Here is a 25,992-nt window from a genome sequence, read left to right as displayed (position 1 = left end):
TCTGGAGAGTCTTCAAAAATTAGGATTAGAGATTCCATTTGACCTAGCTGTTCCTCTTTTGGATGTTTTTCGAGAATAATTAAAAGCATCATACCATAGCGATATATGTGTACCCATGTTTATAACAGCACAATTTGTAATAGCTGAATTCTGGAAACAATCAGATGCCTGTCAACCAAGGAGTGGATAGAAAGATATGATCTTTATATACAATAGAATACTCTTCAGCCGTAAAAAAGGATAAACTTGAAACTTTTATAGGTAAATGGATACAACTTGAGACCATACTCATAAGTGAAATAAATCAGACTCCCATGTATGAACATTGTATTGTCTCCCTGGTATGAGATATTGAAAGAGTAAATGAGGTCTAAAATGTACAATAGATATTATAAAGCAGGAAAGTATTGGTTAGAAGAAAAATTAGGATGGGGAAAACAGGAAAGGAAGAAAGCGAAAAGGGAGAAAAAATGCAAATTAGTTTTACTGTTAGTGACAAGGGTTCATAGAAAAGAAAGGTTTGTGTTAATATCAGTTGGAGAATTTTTATGCCCATATCTTATACTCTAATTTCTTTAAAAATAATAATATGCAGTATATTAACTATTGTTATTCTTCTGTCATCTTGCTATGAAGTTTTGTTCTAACGTTTTTCCATAAAATAAAATTTTTTTTAAATTCTAAAGAATAAATGAGGGATGTTCTTGATGACAAAATTAGTCTTTTGCCCCATTAATGCAATTCCAGTCAAACTACCAACAATATTCTTCACCAAACTAGAAAAAACAACTCTAAAATCAGAATGGAACTAGAAGAGACACAGAATAGCAAAAGCAATCCTGTGTAATGAGCAAAATAAGAGTCATCACAGTACTGAACTCCAAGTTATATTATAAAGCCACAATGAAAAACAGTGTAGTGAAAAGTATGGTACCAGCACAAAAACAGACCCATGTATCTCTACCCTGGAACAGAATCAATAATGCAGAAATAGCTCTGAACACATTCAGCTATTTGATCTTTGACATAGGGGCCAAAAACTTCGGCTGGAGGAGACATAGCCTCTTTAGTAAGTGATGCTGGGAAAATTGGCTATACACATGTAAAAGACTGATGCTAGACCCATCTCTCGTTATGTTCCAAAATAAAAATGGGTCAAAGATCTAAATATAAAATAGAAAAATTTAACCTACTGTAACATAAAATGTGTAAAATTCTTAAAGTCTTTCCTAGGCGTAGGCAAGGACTTTCTGAAAAGAATCCTACTTGCAACAGAAATAATATCAGGTGTCAACAAAGGGATTATGTTGAATTAAGAAGCTTGTGCACAAAGCCGGGTGTGGTGGCTCACGCCTATAATCCCAGCAATCAGGAGGCTGAGGCAGGATGATCGTTGCGAGTTCGAGACCAACCTGGGCTACAAAATGAGCTCAAGGCCAGCCTGAAGTGCATAGTGAGACCCCGTCTCAAAAGACAAAAAAAAAAAAAAAAAAAAGAAGCTTCTGCACAGCAAAAGAAACAACCAGCAGAATGACAAGACAGCCAACAGAATAGGAAAACATTTTGCCAGCATATACCTTACATAGAGGACAGATATCTAGAATATATAAAGAACACAAAAAAATTGGACCTCCCCAAAGTGAAAGACCGAATCAAAAAATGGGCAACTGAAGTAGGTACTTCTTAGAAGGAAAAATGTAAATGACCTGTAAGTACATGAAAAAAATGTTCAACATCACTAGGTAATAGAGAAATGCTAATAAATGCAAGCTAAAACAATGAGGTTTTTATCTTACTTCAAAAAGAACAGCAATCATCAAGGAATCAAAAAATAAATGCTGGCAAGATGATGAAAAAAGGAGCCTTCCTACATTTTCAGTGGGAATGGAAACTTTACAACCACTAAGAAAATCACTATGGAGATTCCTTGAAAAACTTAAAGTAAAATTCTGTTCCCCAACTGTTCTCTTGTTAGACGTCACCTCAGAGGAAATAAAGTCACCATATCACAGTGATACGTGCATGCTAATGTTTATAGCAGTACAATTTATAATAGCTAAATCGTGAAGGCAGCCTATATGTCCATCAGTAGACAAATGGTAAGACAAATGTGGTATTTTACGCAGTACCATACTACTATGTTAAAAAGAAAGTTAAATTTGAGTCATTCGTAGGAAAATTATGTACCTTTAAAATACTTTGTAAGTGAAATAAAGCAGACATACAACTCAAATACCTTATGCTTCCTCTCACATAAGAAATCTAAAATATAAATAAACAGCAAACAGATAAATGAAAACAGGGAGATAGATATACTGCAAATGAGAGGGGGGAATGGAGAGATGAAAGGGGGGGAAGGGCCATAAAAAAGATGTCATATATGTGTACCAAATACCCACAGTGAAAGTAGTCATTAGATATCGTACATAGGTAAGAATAAACAAAATAGTACACATAAAACAAAAAAGAAATTAGCAGTTTTAGTTATGGGATATGAAATTTGGAGTTGAAAGGACTTAAAGATTGCCTATACTTTGACCTTTATTTTTAAAAGAGAAAACAGTGTCAGAGAATCACTTACCTTAAGCTTATTCAGCTAATTGGCAACAAAATCACATCCAACATATTGTTAAAACCTATTGATTTTACTTTCAGAATATTGTCATTTTAATTTCTCACTTCTCTGTTTCTAGTGCTTACTAGTTCAGGTTATCATGGTCTCCACTTGATAGATTCTATGTGAAGTCTGGTTGGCCTTCCCACTTCCTCATACTTGGAAAGCATATATGATCGTAATTATGTTCTGTGCTTCAAAGATGTCACACTGGTTTTAAGAGGAAGAATTGACCTTTATTCTGCAGGCTTTCACTGTTGAGGTTTCTTACCTGTCTGGCCTTTACAGTTACTGCTTTTCCCCTTCCTCCTGTGACTGCAGGACTTTTCTGTTCTTCAATGCACCATGCCCCTTTTTTCTATAACGTTGTTTTATGATGTTTCTGCTGCTTGAACCACTTCTGCTCTAGTGAATGCCTTCTTCCTCTTCCTCTTATTATTCTTCTTCCTCTTCTCCATTTTCTTCTCCTTCTCCTTCTGCTTCTTCTGCTTCTCCTGCTTCTCCTTTTTCTTCTTCCATCCCAAGAGATACTTCAGAGCTCACATACCTCCCTATCAACTACTCCTTACAATTGGATAAGGTCTCTGTGTTATTCTTTCTCATTTGTACTTTTTTTATTTAAAACTCTTACCTCTGTTAGTATTTTTGTTTCATATTTAATTAAAGTCTTTTTCCATAGATTGACTACAGTCTCTGAGAACAGAGTTAATGTATGTTTACTTATCATTGTATCTACACCTGTGTTATTGCTTGGAGTATAAGAGAGACTCCGTATTTATTGAATGAATGACTCCCAATTTGTCTTTATTTTTACTATGCCAGTGATTTCAGAGTAATATTTTTATCCTTGAAATCTTCTTTACCATATGCTTTATTTAACTTATCCACACATCTGTTAATATAGTAGCTTATGGGAAAAAAGTATATAATTTCAAGTTAGTTATTCCCAATTAGTAAATTCACACTTTAAAAAAACTTATTTCAAAGCATAGTCAGTGATACTAAATATTCTTTCTGTATTTGATAGAGTCTAGTCAAATTTAATTTTTATTTATCACCTCTCCTAAGTAGGAGAAACTAAGAAGTCATAGAAACTGCCATATATGGAATGTAATTAAATGCAGTATGGTTGGTGTGTTGATATTAGTGTCTTTCAAACAGGTGTTCCCCAAAATACTGTTTATGACGATTTTGATGATCAGTCTTCTCCTTCCCCATTTTCTCCTACAAGTCACCTTTCTACTTCTAAGAAGGATTGTATTCTTATGCCCAACTTTGAGAAGCTCTTTTCCTAGAGTTATTAATGTATATTAACATAATAAGCCTTACTTTACCATAGTAAACAGTTTCTCAGTCTGGGTACTGTTGACATTTTGGACTGAATCCTTCTTGTTTGGAAGAGCAGAGGTCCAGAAAAAGGATTGCTGTCTGAGGCATTGTAGGCCATTTGGCAGCAATGGTCTACCTTGTAGACCAATCCAGTACACCAGTTGTTCAGTTTTGACAACCAAGAGTGTCTCCAGACATTGCCAGATACTGTTGGGAAACAGAATTAGTTGGTCACCATTGAGAACTTAAGAAATACCAGTCTAACAATGTTTGTGCTTATATTTCTAAAATTGGTTTAAGGGTAGAATTCTTTTTCTGAATACCTAATTTCCTGGGAAATGCAATTTAAAATAATCATTTAGTACAACTGAAACTATTTCTACTACTTAGATTCCTCTTTAAAAGCCATCAATATATTCCACTACACTTAGAATAAAAGTCCTACTCTTTACATGGCCTTTGTGCATTGAGGGGCCTTTGTCTATCTCTTTAATTTAATCTTACTTCGTGTTACCACCCTTTATCAATCACATTGTGCACTTCTTTCAGTTATCCTTGCTTTTTCTTATCTTTTAGATCATGATCTGCTAAGGACAGATTTCTGACCATCTGTTATACTGCCAGAGACAATAGTCATCTATTCTTTTAATGCCTGCCTCATCACCCTGTTCATTGACACCATAAACTTTTAGGTGGGGAGAAAAAGTGGTATTTGAGACAAGATCTGTCTAGCCCAGACGTATCATCCTGCCTCAGCCTCCTGAGAGCTGACATTACAGGCTTGTACTACTACATACAAGCATGTACTACCACAAATGGCCATCATATAGTTTTTATGTACATGCAGGGTTTTTTGTTTTATTTTGTTTTTTGCCCTTGTCACTAGAAAGCACACTATGAGGACCCCAACCCTATTTGTCTTGTTCATCATATGCCTAGCTTTGAATTCAGAGCCTGGCAGGATAAGCTCAATAATATTTATAAATGAATAAATGACTATGTTTTACTTTCAATATTTCTGCTATAGAGTAAAACTAGTACTTTGATAATATTTTATTGGTGTAATTCATATGCCACAAAACTTACCATTTTGAAATACATAGTTCACTGGTTTCTGGCATATTTAGGAGAGTGCACAACCACCATCACTGTCTGTTTCAGAACATTTTCATTGCTTTCCTATTTCTTCTTCCCCAGTTCTTGCCATCCAGTAATCTGCTTTTTTCCAGTGGATTTGCCAGAGATTGCATACCAGTGTAAATGGAGACATACAACATGTGATCTCAAAATCTGACTTTTCCTCTTGGTTTGAAGATTCATCCATGTTGTAGCATGGCACAAGAGACTATTCCTTGTTACGGCTGAATAATGTTCCATTGTGTTTATATGCCACATTTTGTAGATATTTGGTTGTTTCCATTTGGGGCTATCATAAATAATGCTACTATGAGCATTCATTTAAAAGTTTTTCTGTGACTATACAGTTTTACTTCTTTTGGATATACCCCTGAAAGTGGAATTGCTGAGTTCTATGGCAACTCTGTATTTTATATTTTTGAGGAGGTGCCAAACTGTTTCACAAAGTTGCTGTGCTGTTTTACATTCTCACCAGCAATGTATTTGGCTTCTAGTGTCTGTATCCTTGCTAACACTTTTTATTGTCTGTCTTCATTATAGCCATACTACTGAGAATCAATTAGGATCACATTTTTGTTTGATTTGTATATCACTAATGTTTGATGGCATTCAAATGTTTTCATGGGATTTTTGGCCATTTGTATGTTTTCTTCAGAGAAATGTCTGCCTTTTCAAAACTTTCCCCTGCTTTTTAAAATTGAATTGTCTTTTTATTATTGAGTTCTTTATGTATGTGTGGTAATAGACCCTTATGAGATACATGTTTTGCAAAAATATTTTTTCCCATTTTGTGTGTTTGTCTTCTGTGGGGTGACTTTTTTGATAGTAGCTTTTAAATAGAGAAGTGTTTGGTTTGGATAAAGTCCAATTTGTCAACTTTTTGTGATTGTTGTTGCATGTGCGTTTGATGACTTAGCCAAGAAACCAGGACTTTGTCTGACATCAGAATTATCTACACCTGTATTAGTTTTTACCACTTACTTTAGGTCTTTGATTCATTTTGACTAAATTTTTGTATATGTATCAAGTAGGGATCCAATTTTCATGTTTGTGTGTGCATATATTTATACAATATGACTGTATTATCACATGCAGTGTATATTATATACACACAACATATGTACATGCACACACACAGAAGGACAGAGAAGACCAGAATACATTCCCTACATGTAAAAGTGCTTGGCAGTCAGAGCAGTTTCTAGAATATTTGAAGTTGGTCAGGCACACTGCAGGCAGATCAATGTGCACAAACCTTCCTAAATCCTCTCAAGGAAAAGAGTGGGAAACTGGAGACCTCTAGGAGAAAAATGGCATTGGAAGAGGGCAGGAAGTTCCTGCATCACTTACTTGGGGCCCTTGGCAAATGTCAATAGCACAATTCAGTTTTAATAGGATGCAGTTTGATAGCAGATACTAGGAATTAAGAACACATTGCTGCTGGCCTCTTCTAATGGCAATTCTGCCACACTGATTTAACTAAAGGGAAAGATTGCTGTGTGTGCTCGTGGGAATTGGGCACCACAGGAGAGGCTGGTCATAGATAGCTTCAGCAGAACTGACAGCAACCTATGGTGTCCAGGATAGGCTAAGGGAGGCTTGCCAGCAGGCAGGAGACTATGGGACCAGATTCATGCTTTATATGTCACAATCCAGTTGTTTGATTTTCTTTTGTCTTTTAACAGCTCAACATAATTTCTACAAAACATTAATATCACTTCAACATTTATAATTCAAAAAGAATAATATATGGAGCATATATTGCATACAAGACAATATGTTGAGGCTTACAAATTATAAAATTAAAAGATATATTCCCCTCCCTTCACTATCTCACAGATCAGAAATTAAGGAAATTGAGAATAGTTTTAAAAATTTGAATGAAACATAACACTTATATTGTGGAATTAATAGATTTTAAAAAATTAATTCTGAAGTCTGCATTTTTTTCTATCAGATTTCATGAGAAGACTGGGTGACATTTATGATAGAAAAATTAACATGCTCTTGAAGGTTGCTGTAAAAAAAAGTACTTGGTGATTGCTGTGCAGTAGAAGTATTTTACCTTGGTTGGTTCTCTGACAGTTTTCTATTAACATAGTAATTTGGGGAAATGGGTAAAATTGTCACCTCCACAAATGTGAGACCGTAGGAGAAACAACAAAGAAATCAGTATGTATCACTGTCATTCTCACTGAATTATTAACTCAAAAGTATCCCTGTAGTAGTGTTCTCTGAGTTAGTTATTGGTTCTAGATATTTTTAATCTTTTTTCTTTTTTCTTTTGGTATTAGAATTGTTGATGCATTTTGCTAAAATTTGAACTTATTTGTCCTAACTCTCTTTGAACATTCAGGACATATTTAGCACTTGTGTTAATCTTCTCAGGATGCATAACAGAATACCACAGACTGTGGTTTAAAGGAAGAAATGTATTTTCTTGTGGTTTCAGAGGCTTCCAGTCCATCATCATCAAGGTACTAGAAGCGCTGGTTTTCAGTGAGGCCTCTTTGCCTGCAGACCTTTGTCCTACATCGCCTTTCTTTTGTTTGTGATTGGAGGACAAGGAAGATCTCATGTCTTCCTTCCTCTTCCTACAAGGGTAACTATTGGATGAAGGCACCGTTAACTTGAAGGCCTGGTTTAACTTTACTTCTTTAAAGGCCTTACCCTCAAATATTGTTGCATTGATATTTAGAGTTTCAACATTTGAATTTGAAGGAGGCACAGTTTAGTCTGAAGTACTGCTGTAAGAGTGCGTGCTCACTTTCATATAGTTCATAATGTAGATATTCTTTCATTATTTCTTTCTTTTTTCTTCTTTCTTTCCTTCTTTCATACCTGGGATCAAACTCCAGACCTTGCACTTGCCAGGCAGGCACTTATGCCACTGATCTAAATCCACAGCCCTCTTTCTTTTTTAATAAGAAAATACAGTGTTTTTTCCATAAAACTTGTTACATGGAAGAGGAAATAACTCATATAGACTCTGCACTTTGACTTCTTCACCTACAAATTAAGAGAATTGGGCTGATTGTGAACCCTGAATTTCTCTGGTTCTCCATTTCAGAGTTACTGGTTTCTATACTATTCAGGAAGTAGATTATGGAAGTCATAGAAATTGATTGTCATAAAAATTGACGTTCTGTAAACCAGCCTGCTACCAGCTTTCCTTACCTAAAGTGAAAGGCTTAATCATTCTGTGTACTGTACCTGTAAATTGAAAAATAGTCTTTTCAACTAGTTCTGCTGGTTAGATTTTACTGTGTATAATCTGAAAGTTTAGATGTGGAGTTTTTCTTTTTCTCTTCCAGTTAATAATTCCCTTTATTTATAAAATGCAATTTTTCTCTCTTTCATGAACATTTAATGAATTCAAGTAGTATAGTAATTGTAGATAGCAAAATATAAGAACCTCATTCTACTCTTTCGAAGGAGGTAACCTCTTTCCAACTTTCTTCCTATGAATGCCTAAATGAATGTTAATTTATGTACATACTTTTCATAAATGGGATCATTCTGCATATACTGTTAAATTTTTTTCCCTCAACAGTGTATCTCAGAGATTTTTCATACAGGCTGGGATGTAGTATTTATTCCACTTTTTAAAAAACGACTGTTAGGGGACTGGGTATATAGCTCAGCGATGGCAAGTGCAAGGTCCTGATTTCAATGCCCGATACAAACAAAAAAAGACTGTTATAACATATTATCATAATTTATTTATTATTTATGAATATTTATATATTTATCCCCCTTTATTGAACATCAGTTTCTTTATCACTTTTTAAAATAATGGGATATGAGCATACTTGAAAATACATTGATTTGTGCAGATATTTCTTTAGAATACATTTTCTACAAGTAGAATTAAACGTACTGAAAAATTTCTGTAGCTACTGCCAAATTGCCTTGGAAAAGGTTTTACAAATTCACATATCTGTTGGCAAGAGGTGAGATACTCATTTACCCTTCTCATTGCCAAAGTGATATCACTGTTTTAAAATAGTTTCCAGTCTGATAGTTTAGAAATTATATTTCATTTTTCAAAAGTTGCATTTATATGATATCTGGATGTTGAACTTTTTTTATTTCTTTGTTGGACATTTATTATTTTTTTCTGAGTTGCTCTATATTGCCTATTTTTCTTATGGTATGAAGTGTATTTTAATACTGATTTATAAGAATTTTCTGAAGTATTTTGCATATGAATCCTATAAGTATTACAAATGTGTATTTTCCCTGTCTTCTATGCTTCTCTTTTAACCTTACTGTTAGTATATGGTAGAATGGAGACATTTTATTTTGTGGTATTTTCCCCTTTATGGTTTCAATGTTTAAGAAGGACAGTTTCGGTTATAATCCACTCTTTTCTCACTGATATGAAGCCCTCTTTCTAATCTAAATTTCTAAATACTGTATATACAAACCTATTTCCTGACTCTGTGTTCTTTCTATTGTGTTCTTCTAATTCCTTTCCCTGTAGTGTATTTCTATTTTTAGTATGTTAGTAGGTCTTTTAAAATCTGAGAATACAAGAACACTATCCTTTATTATTTGCTTATAGCACTTTGCCCTTTCCTTGGTTAGCTATTATTTCTCAGTGTTGCTGTAGCTATACTGTAACCTCTTTTGACTTATTAGAAAATAATTGCAGACTGCTGGCATTTTAAAGTACAAAAATGAAGAATTCATAGATTGATTTATGGTAGAATGCCCTTGTTTTTTTTTTTTTTTTAATTTTAAAGAAAAGAAAAAGAAAAATCAAGAAGCAGATGAATCAAAACATGACTAAAGCAATATGATAACAACAATAAACAACAAACAAAATAACTTAGCTTTATAGGTTTTCAAAACCAGATTATAGGAATTTAATAATGGTTGTATTATTATATTGCATATTGTTATCTTCAGAATAGTTGCTCAGGTTACCAGATACAGGAATAAAATAAAACAGTAAAATGGAACAAAACATTGAATTTCAAATACAAGACAGAAAGAAATCCCCCACAGTTGCTACATTATACATTGTTATCTTCAGATTGGTGCTCAAACTACCAGCATCAGGCCTGGGTGCAAAGTCAGTCAAACAGTACTTTTTTTTTTTTTTTAACTTCAGTTGCTGTCATCTCAGCCTGACTTCCTCCGAATCAGCCCGTTGTTGTTGTTGCTCTCCTTGTCTCCTCCCAGTCCATGCACAAGTTGGCTCATGCAAAGGCATGGTTTTGTTTCTTGCTTCTTTTCCTGTTCCCCATGACAGGGGCTCACAGGAAAGAATGCTCTTGTTTTAATACACGAAATTTATTACACATGTTTTAATTTCTCAAAAGCCTGAGTGTTTTTTAAAGTGTTGGTAATATTTTACTACTAAGCTGTATAACCCTGTATTTTATATTAAAATTATGAGCAGAAACTATTTTAAATAATCACTTTTCTGAAAAATTTTATCTTTGGCATTCTTGAAAATTGTCTGTTTATACAAAGTAAGTTTAAATGTGACCAAACCCATATTTTCCTTTTGAGTTTTCTTCCTTAATAATAGTGAATGAAATAAAAATGAAAAAAGTAGGTAAGTAAAATAATCTATTAACTCTTCTATAGACAGATGCTATTAATAAGAGATGCAGCATCTGTTAACATGGAGCCTACCTCCACTCAAGGTCAGCTTTTCTTTAAAAAAAGCTGAGGCCTGCTTAATGCTTTGAAAAAGTAATTCTCATTGATCTTGTGAAGCTATATTCTTCATTGTACTTAAGTTGCTAAGTTTTCATGAGAAACTTAAAGTGGCCATCCCATTTTTTTCTTTAAAATTAGTAGGCTAGCCTGTATTATATGCTTAGATTCAAAGCATGTAAAAGAAAAGTAGCAAAATATAGATAAAAATGTTGTGCTGGGATGTTTTAATTAATTGAATAGATTTGGCATGCTTTTTAGAACTTCAAACTTTTTAAAAAAATCTCTAGTGCTATGAATTTGTATGCATGAGTGTTTTAAATATTGCTGAAGGAAATACCATTTCTGTTATCTTATACACGTGGTTAAGGGTTTCTGGGATTGCAGTAAGATTTGTGATGCCTGGTCTACAGAAAGGACACTATCCTTTTTCTACACAGTTCAGTGAATACCTAAGAGATCCAGAAATAGGATAGTTCTGTGTTATGATTGGCATCTGTAGAATCTAGGCAGGTTTTAGGACTCCTGAAAACACATGTATTCTGTGCTGAGGGGAGTTAATAAATTGATAAGCAATAAGACAAAACTCACAACGTAGATCTAATTTGTAGAAAGCTATTGGTTGCCTCACACAGTGTTTTTAAAATGTCTGGATTTATGATCTCTCTGAAAGGAAAGTATGACAAACTGGGTCCATAGTGCCACATGGCAGCAGTTAGATAGAGATATGCTTTCCAGTTTACCAAAAATCTATACTGCTTCTTATGCCAAAGTTTTCAGGTACCATTTATTACCACACTTGCCGTCCTTCATTTGTTCAACTTGTTTCTGCTGTCTGTCAAGTTTCTGAAACATTGGAAGATCTGACTTGTGCTTATCTGTCCATAATACTTTCTTTATCTGATATACCCAATGTAAAAATGATAGATAAGAATTTAGTATACAATAAAAATCAACTTACTTTGCCTAGAAAAATGCTATACACTCAGGTTTTAATGTTTGCTTTTGTGGTCCCCCGTCTTAGTTACTTTTTACTTGTCGCTGAGACAAAATACCTGAAACCCAAAGCTAGGAAAGGAAAGGTTTATTTCTTACAGTTTTTGGAGGTTTTAGTCCATACTCAGTTGGCTCCAAGGTAGGGTGGCATGGCAGAGCCGCAATTCATGGCAGCTGCAGACAGCAAGCCAGAAACAGGCAAAAGACACACCTTCTTCCTGCCATTACATTGCATCCTGGCTCCACCCCTATGTGGGTGTAGCACTGACACCATCAATCCAAGCACTAGACAACAAACCAATCACAAATGCATAGTGCAAACTCATGAGGCCTGGGGGCCACAGACATAAACCGTGACATTCCACCCCTGGCCCCCAGGACTCATGTACATCCTTTATACAAATGACATTTAGTCCACCTCCAAGAGTTGCCAAATCCTAACAGTTTCAGCATTGCTGAATAGTCCCAAGTCCCAAGTCTCCTCCAAGATCTATGATAAACTCTTAACTGTAACCCCCTGTACAAATGAAACAAGGTTAAACATTTTTGAAATGCAAAGGCACAAGATAAACATTACCATTCCAGAAGTTGCAAACAGGGGAATATAAAGCATTAGAAACAAAGCAAGTCCAGCATCCAGCAAGACTAACATTAAGTCCTAGAATTCCATGCTCAGCACCTGAAGCCATCTGGTTGCAAGCTCCAAAAGGCCTGGGTAATTCCACTCACACAGCACTTCCAGGGATTTCAGCTCCTGCAGGTTTTCTCATAAATCCTCTCCTCACTTTTTGCAGCTTTCCTTGGATCATCCACCTTCCTGGCTTTTCCAAACTTTTGGGGTCTCCACTGCACCTTTGGCTTCACCTTTACATCTTCACAAATTGCCCTCTCAGGGACACACTGCTTGGCCTCCCAGGCCCTTTGCAATCAAGATGGAAGCCTACTTACTCTCAGAATTTGTGCATTTTCCTTATACCTAAAATCAGCACCATGTGGATGCCACCAGGCTTTTCTCTCTCTTGGCTGTAAGGGTCAGTTGCCTGGATCGCAGGGCTCTGTTTACCTGATTGTGAGGAAAAGCTTCTCTATGTTGCCGCCATTCTGGAACCTCATGTGGCCTCTGCCACCATTCTGTAACCTCATATGGCCTCCATCGTTATTCTGGAGCACGGTGCTCTGCAGGTTTCTCCTCTGAGCAAATTCTTTTATCTTTCGGTTTCTCCTCAGCATTCAAAGTCTCAACTCTGTTTTTACAGTCCACAGCATTCCTGGAATTTTCCTTCTGACCAAACTCACAGTATTGCAAATTATCCTGCTGGGCTCTTTGTTCTTGATTTGCCACATAAAGCCCCCAATAATAGCCATGCCACAGCCTCAATATTCGGTTGCTTTGAAATTTCCTTTTCTAGATTAATCAGTCCATTACCCTTTGTTTCAGTCTCAGGCAAAGCCTCTGGGCATGAGAAAAATGCAGACAAACTTTCTGTCCAGCTATAACATACATCATGGGGAGTCCAACAACCAACGCAGTCCTTCCCTACAGAAACCTCCCAAGGCTGGTCTTTACCATGAGGCTTTCTATAAGCGTTCTGATCTCCTGAGCTCTGACCAGAATCTCCACTACAGACTAGCCTCGGCTGCTCCAGCTCTATGCATCCAGGCAACATGTCCGAACCTTTCCAAACTCTGCCCACAAGCCATTTCCAAGGCCTTTTGAAAAACATAGTCAGGTATAGTCACAGCAAACGACCCCACTCCTTGGTACCAAATTCTGTCTTAGTTACTTTTTACTCATCGCTGAGACAAAATACCTGAAGCCCAAAGTTGGGAAAGGAAAGTTTTATTTCTTACAGTTTTTGGAGGTTTCAATCCATACTCAGTTGGCTCCAAAGCAGGCTGGTATGGCTGTGCCGCAGTTCATGGCGGCTGCAAGCAGCAAGGCAGAAACGGGCAAAAGAGCAAGACACACCTTCTTCCTGCCATTACATCACATCCTGGCTCCACCCCTATGTAGGTGTAGCACTGATACCATCAATCCAAGCACTAGACAATGAACCAATCACAAATGCATAGTGCAAACTCATGAGGCCTGGGGGCACAGACATAAACCATGACAACCCCCCTTGAAATATTTAATTTGTTACTGAATGAATCCTACTGGCTCAACTTCTAAAACCTTGATTCTTCTTTAATCAAAGAATAATCTATAGCAGTTCTTTCCTCTTCTGGTCTTAGAACATTTCTTTTCTCCAACACTGTTTTATGTTAGTAGAGCTTTAGAGAGTATCATTCAGAAAACAGTAGAGTTCTTCTAAAGAGCACTTTGATTAATTCCATCCTAATATAGTTCACAATTCTTTTTTTTTTTCTTAAGAGAAATATATGTATAGTAGTCACTTTAAAGAGTGAGAAAATAACAACTTTTATTTCCCTGGTTTTCCCATTTCACCTTCTGACATTATATATTATTTTTCTTGCCTTTCAGTTACAGATGAGGACACAGTAAAGAGGTATTTTGCCAAGTTTGAAGAAAAGTTTTTCCAAACCTGTGAAAAGGAACTTGCCAAAATCAACACGTTTTATTCAGGTGAGTAAACACAAGATAATTTCTACTTAAAGGGAAGAAGAAACTACATAATGTCATTGTTTAAACTTCTGATCAGTGTCATTTGAGGCATGCTTTTCTTCACTAAAAGAGTATTTTGTTTAACTCGTATGGGCACACATCTGGTATCTGAATATTCAATATTTATGAGGTTATTGGCTTATGGTCTTGGAATTGTAAAGATTTCCATTCCTCAAGAATCAAAACCTTGATCTTATCATTTTTTGTAAAGCTGTTTTACATAGTTCCAGATTATAACTTATGTCAGATTTATGCCTTTTCACTGTATAGAGGACTGATCTCTAAAGTGACATCTACAGTGTAGCACTGAAGTATGAGAAGAACATGCTAGCATCTGTAAAACCCTTTTAAATCTTTTATGTATGTGTGTTGTATACATAATATAGATTAGTAAAACAGTGTCTTTTTAATGAAAAATTCTGAGACCGCTGCTGTAGAGCGCTGCCTAAGCATCGTAATTCCTTTGAAATCTAGTAATTAGGTGATTTAATTAGTACAGAATCAGAACAAAGTGAATTAGATTCAAAGGAACAGTTTAACCAAGCTTTGGAAAGACCTTACATATATAATCCCTATTAGATTGCTAATTTTGTACCCTAATAACTGGTATACCTATTAGATGTACTGTACCCATTTATTGAACAATAATGAATATCTTAGTCATTTTTTTGTTGCTTGAAGTACAATGCCATAAGGCTGGGTAACTTTTCGAGAAAAGAAGTTTATTTTGGCTCACCATTATGAAGGTCCAAGTTGATGAGGCCCCATCTGTTGACAGCCCTTTCTTGCTGCTAGAGTACAGAGGAGATGGAGAGTATCATATGGAAAGAGTTGTGTGTATAGAGTGTGTGTCTTTTGATACCTCCTCCTTTTTATAAAGCCACTGTTAAGTCATGGGGCTATGTCCTTATAACCTTGTTTAATTCTTACCACCTCGCAAAGTCCCCAACACTAAATATTATAGTTGGATTAAAGTTCTACCTTTTACAATGGGGGTGAGTTTCAACATAAGTTTGGGAAGGGGAAAATCATAATCAGTAATAGAGATTAATCTGCTTGCATGAGTTTTGGAGGACACAAACCGTAATAAAGTTTTTATTCTAACTTTATTTCATATAAAAAATATAAAAGTGTTCTATATTTTTCTTTTTATATTTAATACTTAAATTATATTTGTGCTATGCTTTTATTAAATTAGGTAAGATTTGAATTTTCTGTTAGACATGATTATTGAGAATATACCCTCATCCCTTGTCCAAGGCTTTGAAAATACTCTTAATACTAGCATAGTCATCAACCAGATACTAGTATGGGTTACACTAAGGGTAGAATTTCGTGAAGTTACTAGTTTCTTTTTCAGAGAGTGCTTTTTTTCTTTTTAGCTTGTCTACTTGTGGAAGCATCTTACTCAGGTATCCTTCAGTAGCCTCCTCAAATGGAGGCTGATTATTCTTTTTTATCGCATAATGAGAGATGAGAAATAGAGAAAGGTAAGAAAGAAAGAGGCAGTAAGAAGGACTGCCAAAAGATAAGTAGTGAAGTACAACATTCGTTTAATGATCACTATTCTTCTAAATCAGTATTTCTTTTTTTGTCTTTTTCCTTTTTATCAGTACTGGGGATTGAACTCACGACTGCCTGCTTACAAGGCAGGCGCTTATGCCGCTGAGCTAAACCTCCAGCCCCCTAAATCAGTATTTCTAAATACTTCATGTAAAATTGGTCTTCTGCATCCAATATTTTATAGAACATTCTACTCTCTGTCATTCCTCTTTGTTTTCTTACCAATTTATTTGACTTCTTGCTTGCTCACTGAAAATTTAGACTGCTGTCTCCCGATCTAAATCTGTGTTAATTTTTTCTATAACTCTTAAGTTGTTTTTGTTTTTGTTTTGAGACTAGGTCTTGCTATGCAGTTCATTGGCCTTAAATTCTTTAGATAGCCAAGGCTGGCCTCAAACTTGTGACAGTCCTCCTGCCTCAGCCCCCATGTATTGGAATTACAGTGTAAGCCACCATACCCAGCTAGGGAGAACCTATTTATGATTCCATTTTACTTTGGTCAGGCATTCCCATGGCCATACTCATCACCCAAAATTACTCTCTTAACACTTTAAATCCTAATAAAAGAATCTGTGACCATATATGCCAGCTGTTAAACTTTTTTTCTCCCCTACTCCTTTAACATGTGCTTTTCTGTCTTATAGGACTCCTTATAGGGAACTTCTGCATTTTATTCTAGTGGATCATGTCCCTCCCAGAACTACTTCCTATCAGTCATTTAAAACATTTTGTCCTCTGTGCTTTTTATCCCTTTACCTCATTGCTTTGTGTTGCATCTGCCTAGCAAAACTCAACCATTCTAGCCTTTACTGTCTTCATGCCTACTGCTAGGACTGCTTAGGACAACAGCAGAGTATTTTAGAACCACTATAATTTTATCACTGCACCCTCAACTATGTCTTTAAAACTGCCAGTGGTTGGTTCCTAATCTATATTCTTTCCGTGATCCAGAGTGCATTTATAAGCCTTATGCCATTCTCATAATTTTTCTTCTCTTTTTTGGTAGTGCCGGTATTAAATCCATGGCTTCATTCATGTAAGACAGATGCTTTACCATTACATTAAGCTACCCCTCCCAACCTCTTTTCCCAATTCTTAACACTACTGTCTTCTCCATCATGCTCATTATACCCCCTACTTTACAAATAAAAATAAAGGCCATCAACTCTCAAATTTATAGATATTTTTCCTGTCCTTTTTTTTTTTTTTTTTTTTTTTTTGAGACAGGGTGTCATTAAGTTGTCTATGCTGACGTAATCTTCCTGCCTCATCCTCCTGAGTAGCTGGGGTTACAGGTGTGTCCACCACATTGGGATTTTCCTATCTTTCTAGAAGTGATATTCCTAGTTTGTGGCAAATGTGTACAACTACTGAATGAATCCTAGTTCTTGTAGACTTTGTTTCTGTAATGATTACAATGAGAATAATTGAATAAACATTTGAATTTCCTTTTTACTGGTTTGGCCTTCTTAGCAGATCTCCCCTAAACTATAAACAACCAAGCGCATTTTAAAACTATATTATCCTCCCGCCTTCTCCTAGGCAAAGGGAGCATATTATACAAAGATACAGCCTTGAAAAGGCATAAAACACATGCCTTTTAAAATGGTTTTGAAACACTTAGAAGCCAGAGACAAAATAAAAGTATTACTTGAAGCCATCCAAATGGATAGATTTTCTACAAGGGAAAATTATACAGAAGAAATTATAATGTTCTAAGGACAAAAAGAATTTCTACAATTAAGGGGTTGAAGGTTAAGGGAGAACTAGCAATGTAAACAGAAAGAAAGCAACCTTTACAACCATTGTAGAAAGAGGAAGAGAATCAAAGAAGAGGACATTTGCATTAGAAAACATGTTTGAATGAACGGCTGTTAGATTTTAGCTTACACATTTAAAACATGTGTAAGATTGAGTTTATTAGCATTTCTCTTCTCTATGATGGTTTTCATGCATGTAAGACTCCTGTATGATCCCAATTCTAAATGGGTGATTATATCATAAAGAACAAATAATGCTTCTTGGTTTACCAAAAAAAATCTACTCTTGCAGTATAATGTAACTGTTATATTTTGAGTTATAGCAAATTTTTGCATTTTGAGTTACAATGAAAAATGCATCACACATGTGCAGCTGTGCATGTTTTATGATGCTTATTACACCTGTGTGTGAATATATAATACATTTAAACAATTTAAATATTTTTATGAGGTAATACTTATTACTTCTTGTAATGTATTCCATTTTTATACTTCCTTGTTTGATTTTTTAAATGCTGATTATGATACAGTAAATCTGTTTCATGATCCCCCCATACTGTGTTATAACACTCAGTTTGAAAAATGGTACCTTAAACTAGGTTACTTCTCAAAAATAATTTTAGACTAACTATTAAAAATTGGGGTGCTGATTTAATGCCTTCTGTTCGCCTATTGGCAGGGCTAATGAGGTCTGTCTCTTAACGTCACCCAGAGTGGGTACAAATTGCTAGAACTGCAGACTGACTTTTTGCCCGGTCAGGAAGTAATGGGTAATATGAAGACATGATTGACAGAAACAGAATTTGGCACTTGCTCTAAATAGTATCATTTCTCTCCTTATTTAGTTACGTTCTCCACAGCACATTGTCTTATAGACTGATCCCCAGGTGCTAGGACACATGAAAAACTAAGTAATACAGGCGTGAGTTAAGCTTACTAAACTTCCACCATTTTACATCTTACAGATTATTTAAGTGAGGTAAAAAGTCAGTTTTAAGTTACATACATTATTGACTGAAACTTTAAATGCCTCAAACAAATTGTTTTATTGTCTATGTCTCATCATACCAAAAGCAGTCAAACAAACAAAGCAGAAGGAAAATACCAATTCTGTTATGTGGTAGTTACATTTTAAACCTTTTATTTTTTAGGTGTTTGCTATTTAATCTTTCTAGGCTTCCATGTGCTTGCTTGTAAAATGAGCAAATTGATTCCCAGCCCTCTAGAATTCCAGTTGTTAGGAGTCAGAAGCTATTTTCAGTATTCAGATAAGCAGATGTAAGTTATTTTATTGCTTTTTATTTATTTTTTGTTATATGCTTTTAAATAATAAGAAATAGGCATTTGTTTAACTTTAATAAAATCTTTCAGTATTGGAAAACCATTGGAGAAGATCAGAATTTTGAAAAGGAGGGGATCCTTTGTAGTAGAAATATTATTAATATGTGACCTAGAAGTCTCCTAGGTCTCTTTAGTATTTGAGATGTACAGTTTTTAGTTGTAAGAATTTCAGATGAAAGCCATATAAAATTGCATATAATGAGATTAACTATCTTCAATCATCTGATGACTCAAAAACTTATAAATTTAACTTTATATTTCAAATAACAGTGAGGACCATAAATTGAATCTGCAAGATGGTAACAATAAAAAGGCAGGTCAACAAACAAAAGAAATGAGCAACTATTTCCAAGATGATAATATGTAATCTATTAACAGGTGATTTCTTACTGTTATGTTTTTTTTTTTTTTTTGTAGTTCTGTATTACATGTACCCTTACACCGCTTTGTTTTGTTTTGTGTTTTTCTCTTTTTCCTCTTAAATAAAATTTAAAAAAAAACAAACAATAGAAATATTTTCAGACACTGTTCTCTAAAGAATTCTTTAATTATGTAACAATATAGTTAAGAGCTTTGTTGTTCTGCAGATAGTTTGTAATTCTGAAGTAACTTTGTAAGCAATAGATAAGTTTGGCTGGGAAAATGATCTAAATAAGAATTTAGCTTTTTGAGAAACACATAGGTACTTTGAAAATTCTTGAGTCGTTGGAAATTTTTGTCAGGTATATTTATGAAGTTTGTGACACTGAAGTATGTTATTAAAATAATAATCTGAAAATAAAATAAAATAATAATCTGTTTTCTTATTCACAGTCACTCGATTTACCAGCATTAGAAATTGAAATTTATTATAAAAATAGGCTATTTTCATAAAATTAGAAATTTTTATTTTATAAATATATTTGCAAATCTTCATTCATAGATCAAAGTACATTTTTACATATATACATACATAGACACACATACATAGCTCTTTCCCAGATGTGTGTAGTTGCAAATATATGAACATTTTGGTAATCTGGCTTTAGAAAATTGAGGATTCTTATAAAGTAGATTTGAACACCTGGTCAAAGCAGTGTTTCATGTCCTTTTAAGACTTTACAAACTTAAAACTGTAGTAGTACTAAATATGATTCTTTCAAACTCAAGATTTATTTTTTTTTTTGTACTGAGGATCAAACTCATGACCTCACTCTTGCCATGTAGGCACATGTGCCACTGAGCTATATCTGCAGCCTAAGAATTTTTATATGCTCCCCTAGATCATTATTTCCTTAAGGAAAGGAATCACTAATTTAAACAAAGTAGAGAAAATATACCTGAAATTCTAATTTCTTCTCCATTTTTATATGAGAATGTGGATTACTGGAGAGAACTTTTTACTCATTTATTCAACAAATATGAATTGAGTCTACTACCTGGAGTTGAGTTTCTCAGCCTATGATAAGTTTACTTTTTAGTAACTTATTATAAATTGATATCATAAATTTAAAATGGACTTATTTAGTACACTTAACTGACCAAATACCATGGCTTAGCCTAGCCTTCCTTAAATGTCCTCAGGAAGGACGTCTACAATTCTTCATGTTGTGCAAAGTCATGTAACACAAAACTGATATTACAATAAAGTATTGAATCTGGAGAGAACAAGTCAACATCTCCTGAGAATCATTCATTCTGGAACTTGGGGGGGCCAACCAAGAAAGCAATGAACCATCCTCACTGGTGAGCGGCACAATCAAGAAAGCAATGAACCATCCTCACTGGTGAGTAGCACAATCAAGCTGTAGGTGCACCAAGGAGAGAACAAGTCAGTGTCTCCCGTGAGCCTACAGATACGCAGGCTGAGAATCAAACATCCTGTGTCGTGCCCTCCTTCCCCACCCCATTAGCAACTGGATGGCGTTGAGGTCAGCCAGAGTTAATAGCAACTAAGGTACATAAAGCAACTACATGCTTTGTATTGTTTGGATTATGCTGACCTGAGGCCAGAGGTCTGAGCATCTCTTGGGAGGATGACCATATGCAGTGTAGCAAATATGAGGGGTTTCCTTCAATCTTGTCTTTAAAGGCCAATATTGTTTTGATTGTTTTTGGTTTGTTCTGATTGTTTTTCTCTGTTCAATACTCTATTTTGATTGGTTTTATGATGTTCTGTTTTTGGTTTGATTTTGCTATACCTGATTGAATGGACAACTATTGTGAAGGTAACAAGATACACTGTGGTACGTATTATTGTTATCCCAGTGTCCTGCTCTGAAGTTCTGTACCAGTTTCACTGAATTATCTCAATTGGCTTTGTTCTGTCTTGTTTTGTTGTATGTTACTATCTTTAAAATAAAAAGAAAAAAATAAAGTATTAAATCTCTTGTAATTTGTTGAAAATCTGAATCCAAAAATATGCTGGCAACACTTTTGGTTATTTACTATTGTAATTGTGTAGTTACTTTAACTGTTAAAATCTTCCTTTGCTCTTTGGTTCTGTGATATAAAGATCCCCAAAGAGGCAGGTGGCAGCCTTATCTTCCTATTCAAGGGAACAGTTATTTTCCCCTAGTAGAAGTACTGCACCCTTTGAGAACTTATGACAGGCAGAGCTCACATTGTGTGTTGGAAAACCAACACTGTATGTATGAGTGGTTATTAGATTTAAAAAGGAGAATCACTTCCACCCATGATTCTTAGGCTTTATGTTTTCATTATTATAGAGACAACACTATATAATGGTTTCATTATTATATGCTGTAAGAAAGAATACTGTCTTTTTTACACTTTTGTCTCCCAGTTCATCTTTACTAAACCTTGCTATTAGGCCATGTTTCTCAATAGGTGGTAAGATTCCTTTATTTTATGGTAATGAGCCCACTGATTTTTTTTTTGCCGTTAATATGTAACGAGTTCCTTAATGAGAAACAAGGCTGTGTGGAATACCAGGGAGCGAAGCATTTCAGACACAGTAGTGCTAGCAGAAGTATTACAAACAAGGAAAGCACATCCATATCAAAAATGCATTCATTCCAAAGAACAGTCTGTGCCCTCTGCATGATGGTATCCAGTGCACTCAACTTGCTCTGAGATGTCTGACCAAGGGGGCTAGGGATTTAGCTCAGCAGCATAAGCGCCTGCCTTGCAAGCAGGCAGTAGTGAGTTCGATCCCTGGTACCGATAAAAAGGAAAAAGACAAAAAAAAAAAATGTCTGGCCAGACTTAGTGGGTAACATACCAGTGCAGGTCAGTGCTGGGTCTACCTGATGAATAGCTGCATTACCGAGTGTGTAGTTTAGTACCCACATTATCAGATGTGTGGTTGCATACTGGGTGCCACAGGCTATATTGATTAGCTCTAGTGAAGGTACCAAATTGAGAACAGCAGCTGCCAGCTGAGAGAATACCTGATTATAATAGTCCAGACATTCATCTAACTTTTACACATACAGCTACATTAAATGGTGATGTGATTTGAGGTGTTACTATCTATTTGTCTTTTAAGTCTCTGGTGGTGGCAATTTTATCTTAGTAATGGAAAGTTAAAGGAACTTTCACTTAACATTTCCTACTGCAGTGTCTCTTACTTCTGAGTTAGGATCAGTGTAGATATTTTATTCGTAGCCTAGTATATCTATTTCAGTTTTATATTTGGGAAATGAGAGCATTTTCATAGGATGAATCTATTCTCAGTGGGTCCACTGTGAATCAAATCTGGATTAATACTGTAGCTGTCACCTGAACAACATAAATCATAGTTTGACTGCAGCATCACGGTGGTATCTGGAGTCTAGAAATTTGTTTTAGTTCAGAGCTATGGTGAGCATAATTCTAATGTGCCCTCCAAGATCTCTTCCCCTTAAGGCAATGTATTTTCTTACAGTTACATGTTCAAATGCTAACCTAAGTCCTGCTGTGAGGAACTTGGCAGATGTAATTATCATCCCCAATTAGTTATCTTTAAGAAAGAGAAATTCACCCAGGTGAACCCTTTCTAATCAAATGAGCCCTTTTAAAGGGACTGAGCTGATTCAAAACAGAGGAACTTGTCACTTAAGAATTTCTCCATTGCTGACTCCAAAGATGGAGGGGGTAAGAGTGATCTATAGGAGCCAAAAGTGGACCCCCAAATGATGTTCAGCAAGGAAGAGGCTCTTGATCTTATAGCTACAAAAAACTGAATTCTACCACAGTCACATGAGCTTGAAAGGGGAATTCAAGCTCCCGATGAGAAGGAACCCTGTTGGCATCTTGACTTTTAGCTTTGCAAGCACCTGATAGAGCATGCAGCTGTCATACTTAGAACTTCTTGTTTGTAAACTGAGGTAATAATGAGTTTTAAGCTACTGTTTGTGGTAATTTTTTTCTTCCAAATCCATTTTATTTCACGGATAAAAAAAAGAAATGAAAAAAACTAGAACAGAATTTCAAAATACATCCATCAGGGGACAACAATGGTACATACATTGCACATTGTGATTCCAAAATCATTCACCCAGAGCACAAGACATCTCCATTCAGTTGTCCAAACAATACTAGCACAAACCTTTCTCTTTAGTGAACTCGGAAATCAGTAGTATAACTGTCTTAAGTATTACCTTTATATGCATTTACATATGTTTTTTCTTTCAGCTTGTCACAGTAATGAAACAATATGATGTTTACACATGTGTATCTTATTTATTGCACTAATGAGTATGTACTCAAGATGCATCCATTTACCTATAAAAGTCTCCAGTTTATCCTTCTTTATGGCTGAGTAGTAATCCATTGTGTAAAAATGGTGGTGGTGGGGGCTGGGGATTTAGCTCAGTGGCCTAAGTGCCTGCCTTGCAAGCAGGCAGTCGTGAGTTCGATCCCTGGTACCCATAAAAAGGAAAAAGACCAAAAAAAAAAATGTTTGTGGTAATTTGTTATGCCATCACATAAAACTAATTCGAAAGCCACTGTCTAGTAAGTCTGAAAGTTTCCCCAAATGCACAGTCCTTATAGCAGATGGCCGCAGGGTTCTCAGAGGAAGGATTGGAGGGTGAATTACGATATAGTTTTGTAAAAGTGTTACAAACCCGGCTTCCATTTGAAATGAAAGGGAGTCTGATCTCTTTCAATCAGTGGCCTCTGGGTAAGTGTATGAGCTTAGCTCTGGAAACTAAGTGGGAAGTTGTATCTCTCCATTGTGGTGACTAACATGCAGGATTTGGCCACTGGACCTGGAGGGTTTTTTTTTTTTTTTCTTCAGCTATGACAATCGAACTGTATTTAATAGGTTGCCCATGTATTTCATTCCTAAGAGTAACCAAAATCGTAGCCAAAAATCTTTAGGGGCTAAAATATTCTGATTATTGATTTACCCTGTTGCCTTTTGTGATGAAAAAACCACTTTATTTTGCTTTTTAAGTCTATCATCTGACTTTTCTGATTCAGGATCTTTTTTATCTGCACTGAAATCAGGGAACCCATCTCAGTGAATACATCTCTTGAGAGTGACTATTCCTGGCTTGCAGTGGAGAACAAACATGGAGCTTTTCAAGGATGCAAGTTCCCTCCTCACTAATGCATTTTCTGTATGTCTTAGTGAAGGAATTTTCTGTGCCTCCTGGAGTGGTGGTGGTTGTTGGTATGAAAAAGATGTAAAATTGGTCTCTAAAAGCTATGCAGATCCCAGATGAATAGAAACATGTGGATGAAATTAATTTAGAGGAATGGAAACCTAATTTGAAATCACAGGATACAAGAAAAAAAAATCAAAAATAAGAAAACAAGTCTGTAAATGATTAAGGATAGGAATGAATCTCAGAAGCATCCTTTAAGAATGACTAACAAAAGCAGTAAATCATGAAGCAGTTAAAAAGACAAAAGTGTTTAAGATTAAGGAAAGAAAACAGTATGAAAGTATACAAAGCAAAGAAGAGGAGAACTTGGAGAAAAAGTGAGTCAAAAGTAATGTTTTATTTTTATTGTATAATTATTTTCGTTATTTACTACTTCGCATTTTAAGAAACCAAGATTTCACATTGGATTAAAATTCATCTTGGTCTTTACATTTGTCAGCTCAGTAATACTACATAAAAACACCTTTTCCAGCAATCTGAGACCAGCATCCACACAGTAAGCCCCAAGGGCAGCCTTGCATTGTCCTCCTTAACATTATTTTGTATTTCAACCACATGATAAGAGTCTACTTCAGTTATAAAGAATACAGAAAAATACTTAACTCACCATGAAAAATAAAGAAAAATAACTAAATCATATACTTAATGAGGCAAGGATATCCACCCCGATTTTTAAAAAATGGTGAAAGTATAGCTCAGTGATAGGGCATTTGCCTAGCATAGGTGAGGCTCTGGATTCAATGTGTAGCACCACACACAGACACATGGGAAAATGCATGTGTACTGAACAAGTAAGGCTTTTATTGTTGACATTTCTTAAACAATATAATTTAACTATTTACACTGTATTAGATACTATATGTAATCTACAGGTTGGTTTAAAGTATATGGAAGAGCCAGGGGTTTAGCTCAGCAGCATAAGTGCCTGCCTGGCAAGTGCAAAGTCATGAATTCAATCCCCAGTACCAAAATAAAATAAAATAAAGTATATGTAAAGATGTATATACATTATATACAAATGTAAGGGACTTGAACGTTGCAGGTTTGGGTCCTGGAACCATTCCCTTTTTGAGTACTAAAGGACACAAAGATAGATACATATGTATGATCTCCAGATATACCCAATTTTTAACACATAATTTGTGACTTTTAATCTAGAACACCTGTTTTGGAAGAATAATTAGGTTTAATGAGAACAGATTAAAAACCTAAACGTCAAATTCTAATCCTGTTTCAACACTGAGCTTTGTAACCAGAAACATAAATATTTCTTAGTAGCTTTGTTAAAATGAGATTTTTTTACCTACCATAAAATTCAGTCTTTTAAAATATGTAATTTAGTGGTTTGAAATGTAT

At 35.3% G+C, this 25,992-nt stretch overlaps 1 protein-coding gene and 1 long non-coding RNA gene across 3 annotated transcripts in view; both read left to right on the top strand.

Moving 5' to 3' along the window:
- The window catches only part of Xpr1 (xenotropic and polytropic retrovirus receptor 1), a 183,827-nt gene that overhangs the window by 88,784 nt on the left and 69,051 nt on the right, over positions 1–25,992 (top strand). Inside the window, exon 3 of one of the 2 annotated variants that reach the window (XM_003474894.5) lies at positions 14,235–14,336. In XM_003474894.5, coding sequence (XP_003474942.1) covers positions 14,235–14,336 — 102 coding nt within the window. Of the gene's footprint in view, positions 1–14,234; positions 14,337–24,309; positions 24,954–25,992 lie in introns of those variants that run through there. The other variant, XM_063239820.1, reaches the window with a different exon arrangement.
- On the top strand, positions 14,345–20,689 carry LOC134473935 (uncharacterized). Its single transcript, XR_010044438.1, has 2 exons — positions 14,345–18,976; positions 19,310–20,689. It is a non-coding gene; the product is annotated as an uncharacterized LOC134473935 (long non-coding RNA).

This window comes from Cavia porcellus, unplaced genomic scaffold (assembly GCF_034190915.1).
Source record: "Cavia porcellus strain 051 isolate PalLab524CR breed Dunkin Hartley unplaced genomic scaffold, mCavPor4.1 scaffold_29, whole genome shotgun sequence".
NCBI lineage: Eukaryota > Metazoa > Chordata > Mammalia > Rodentia > Caviidae > Cavia > Cavia porcellus.
Note: the sequence above shows the minus strand (reverse complement) of the source record. Positions and strands in the feature narration are given on the sequence as shown.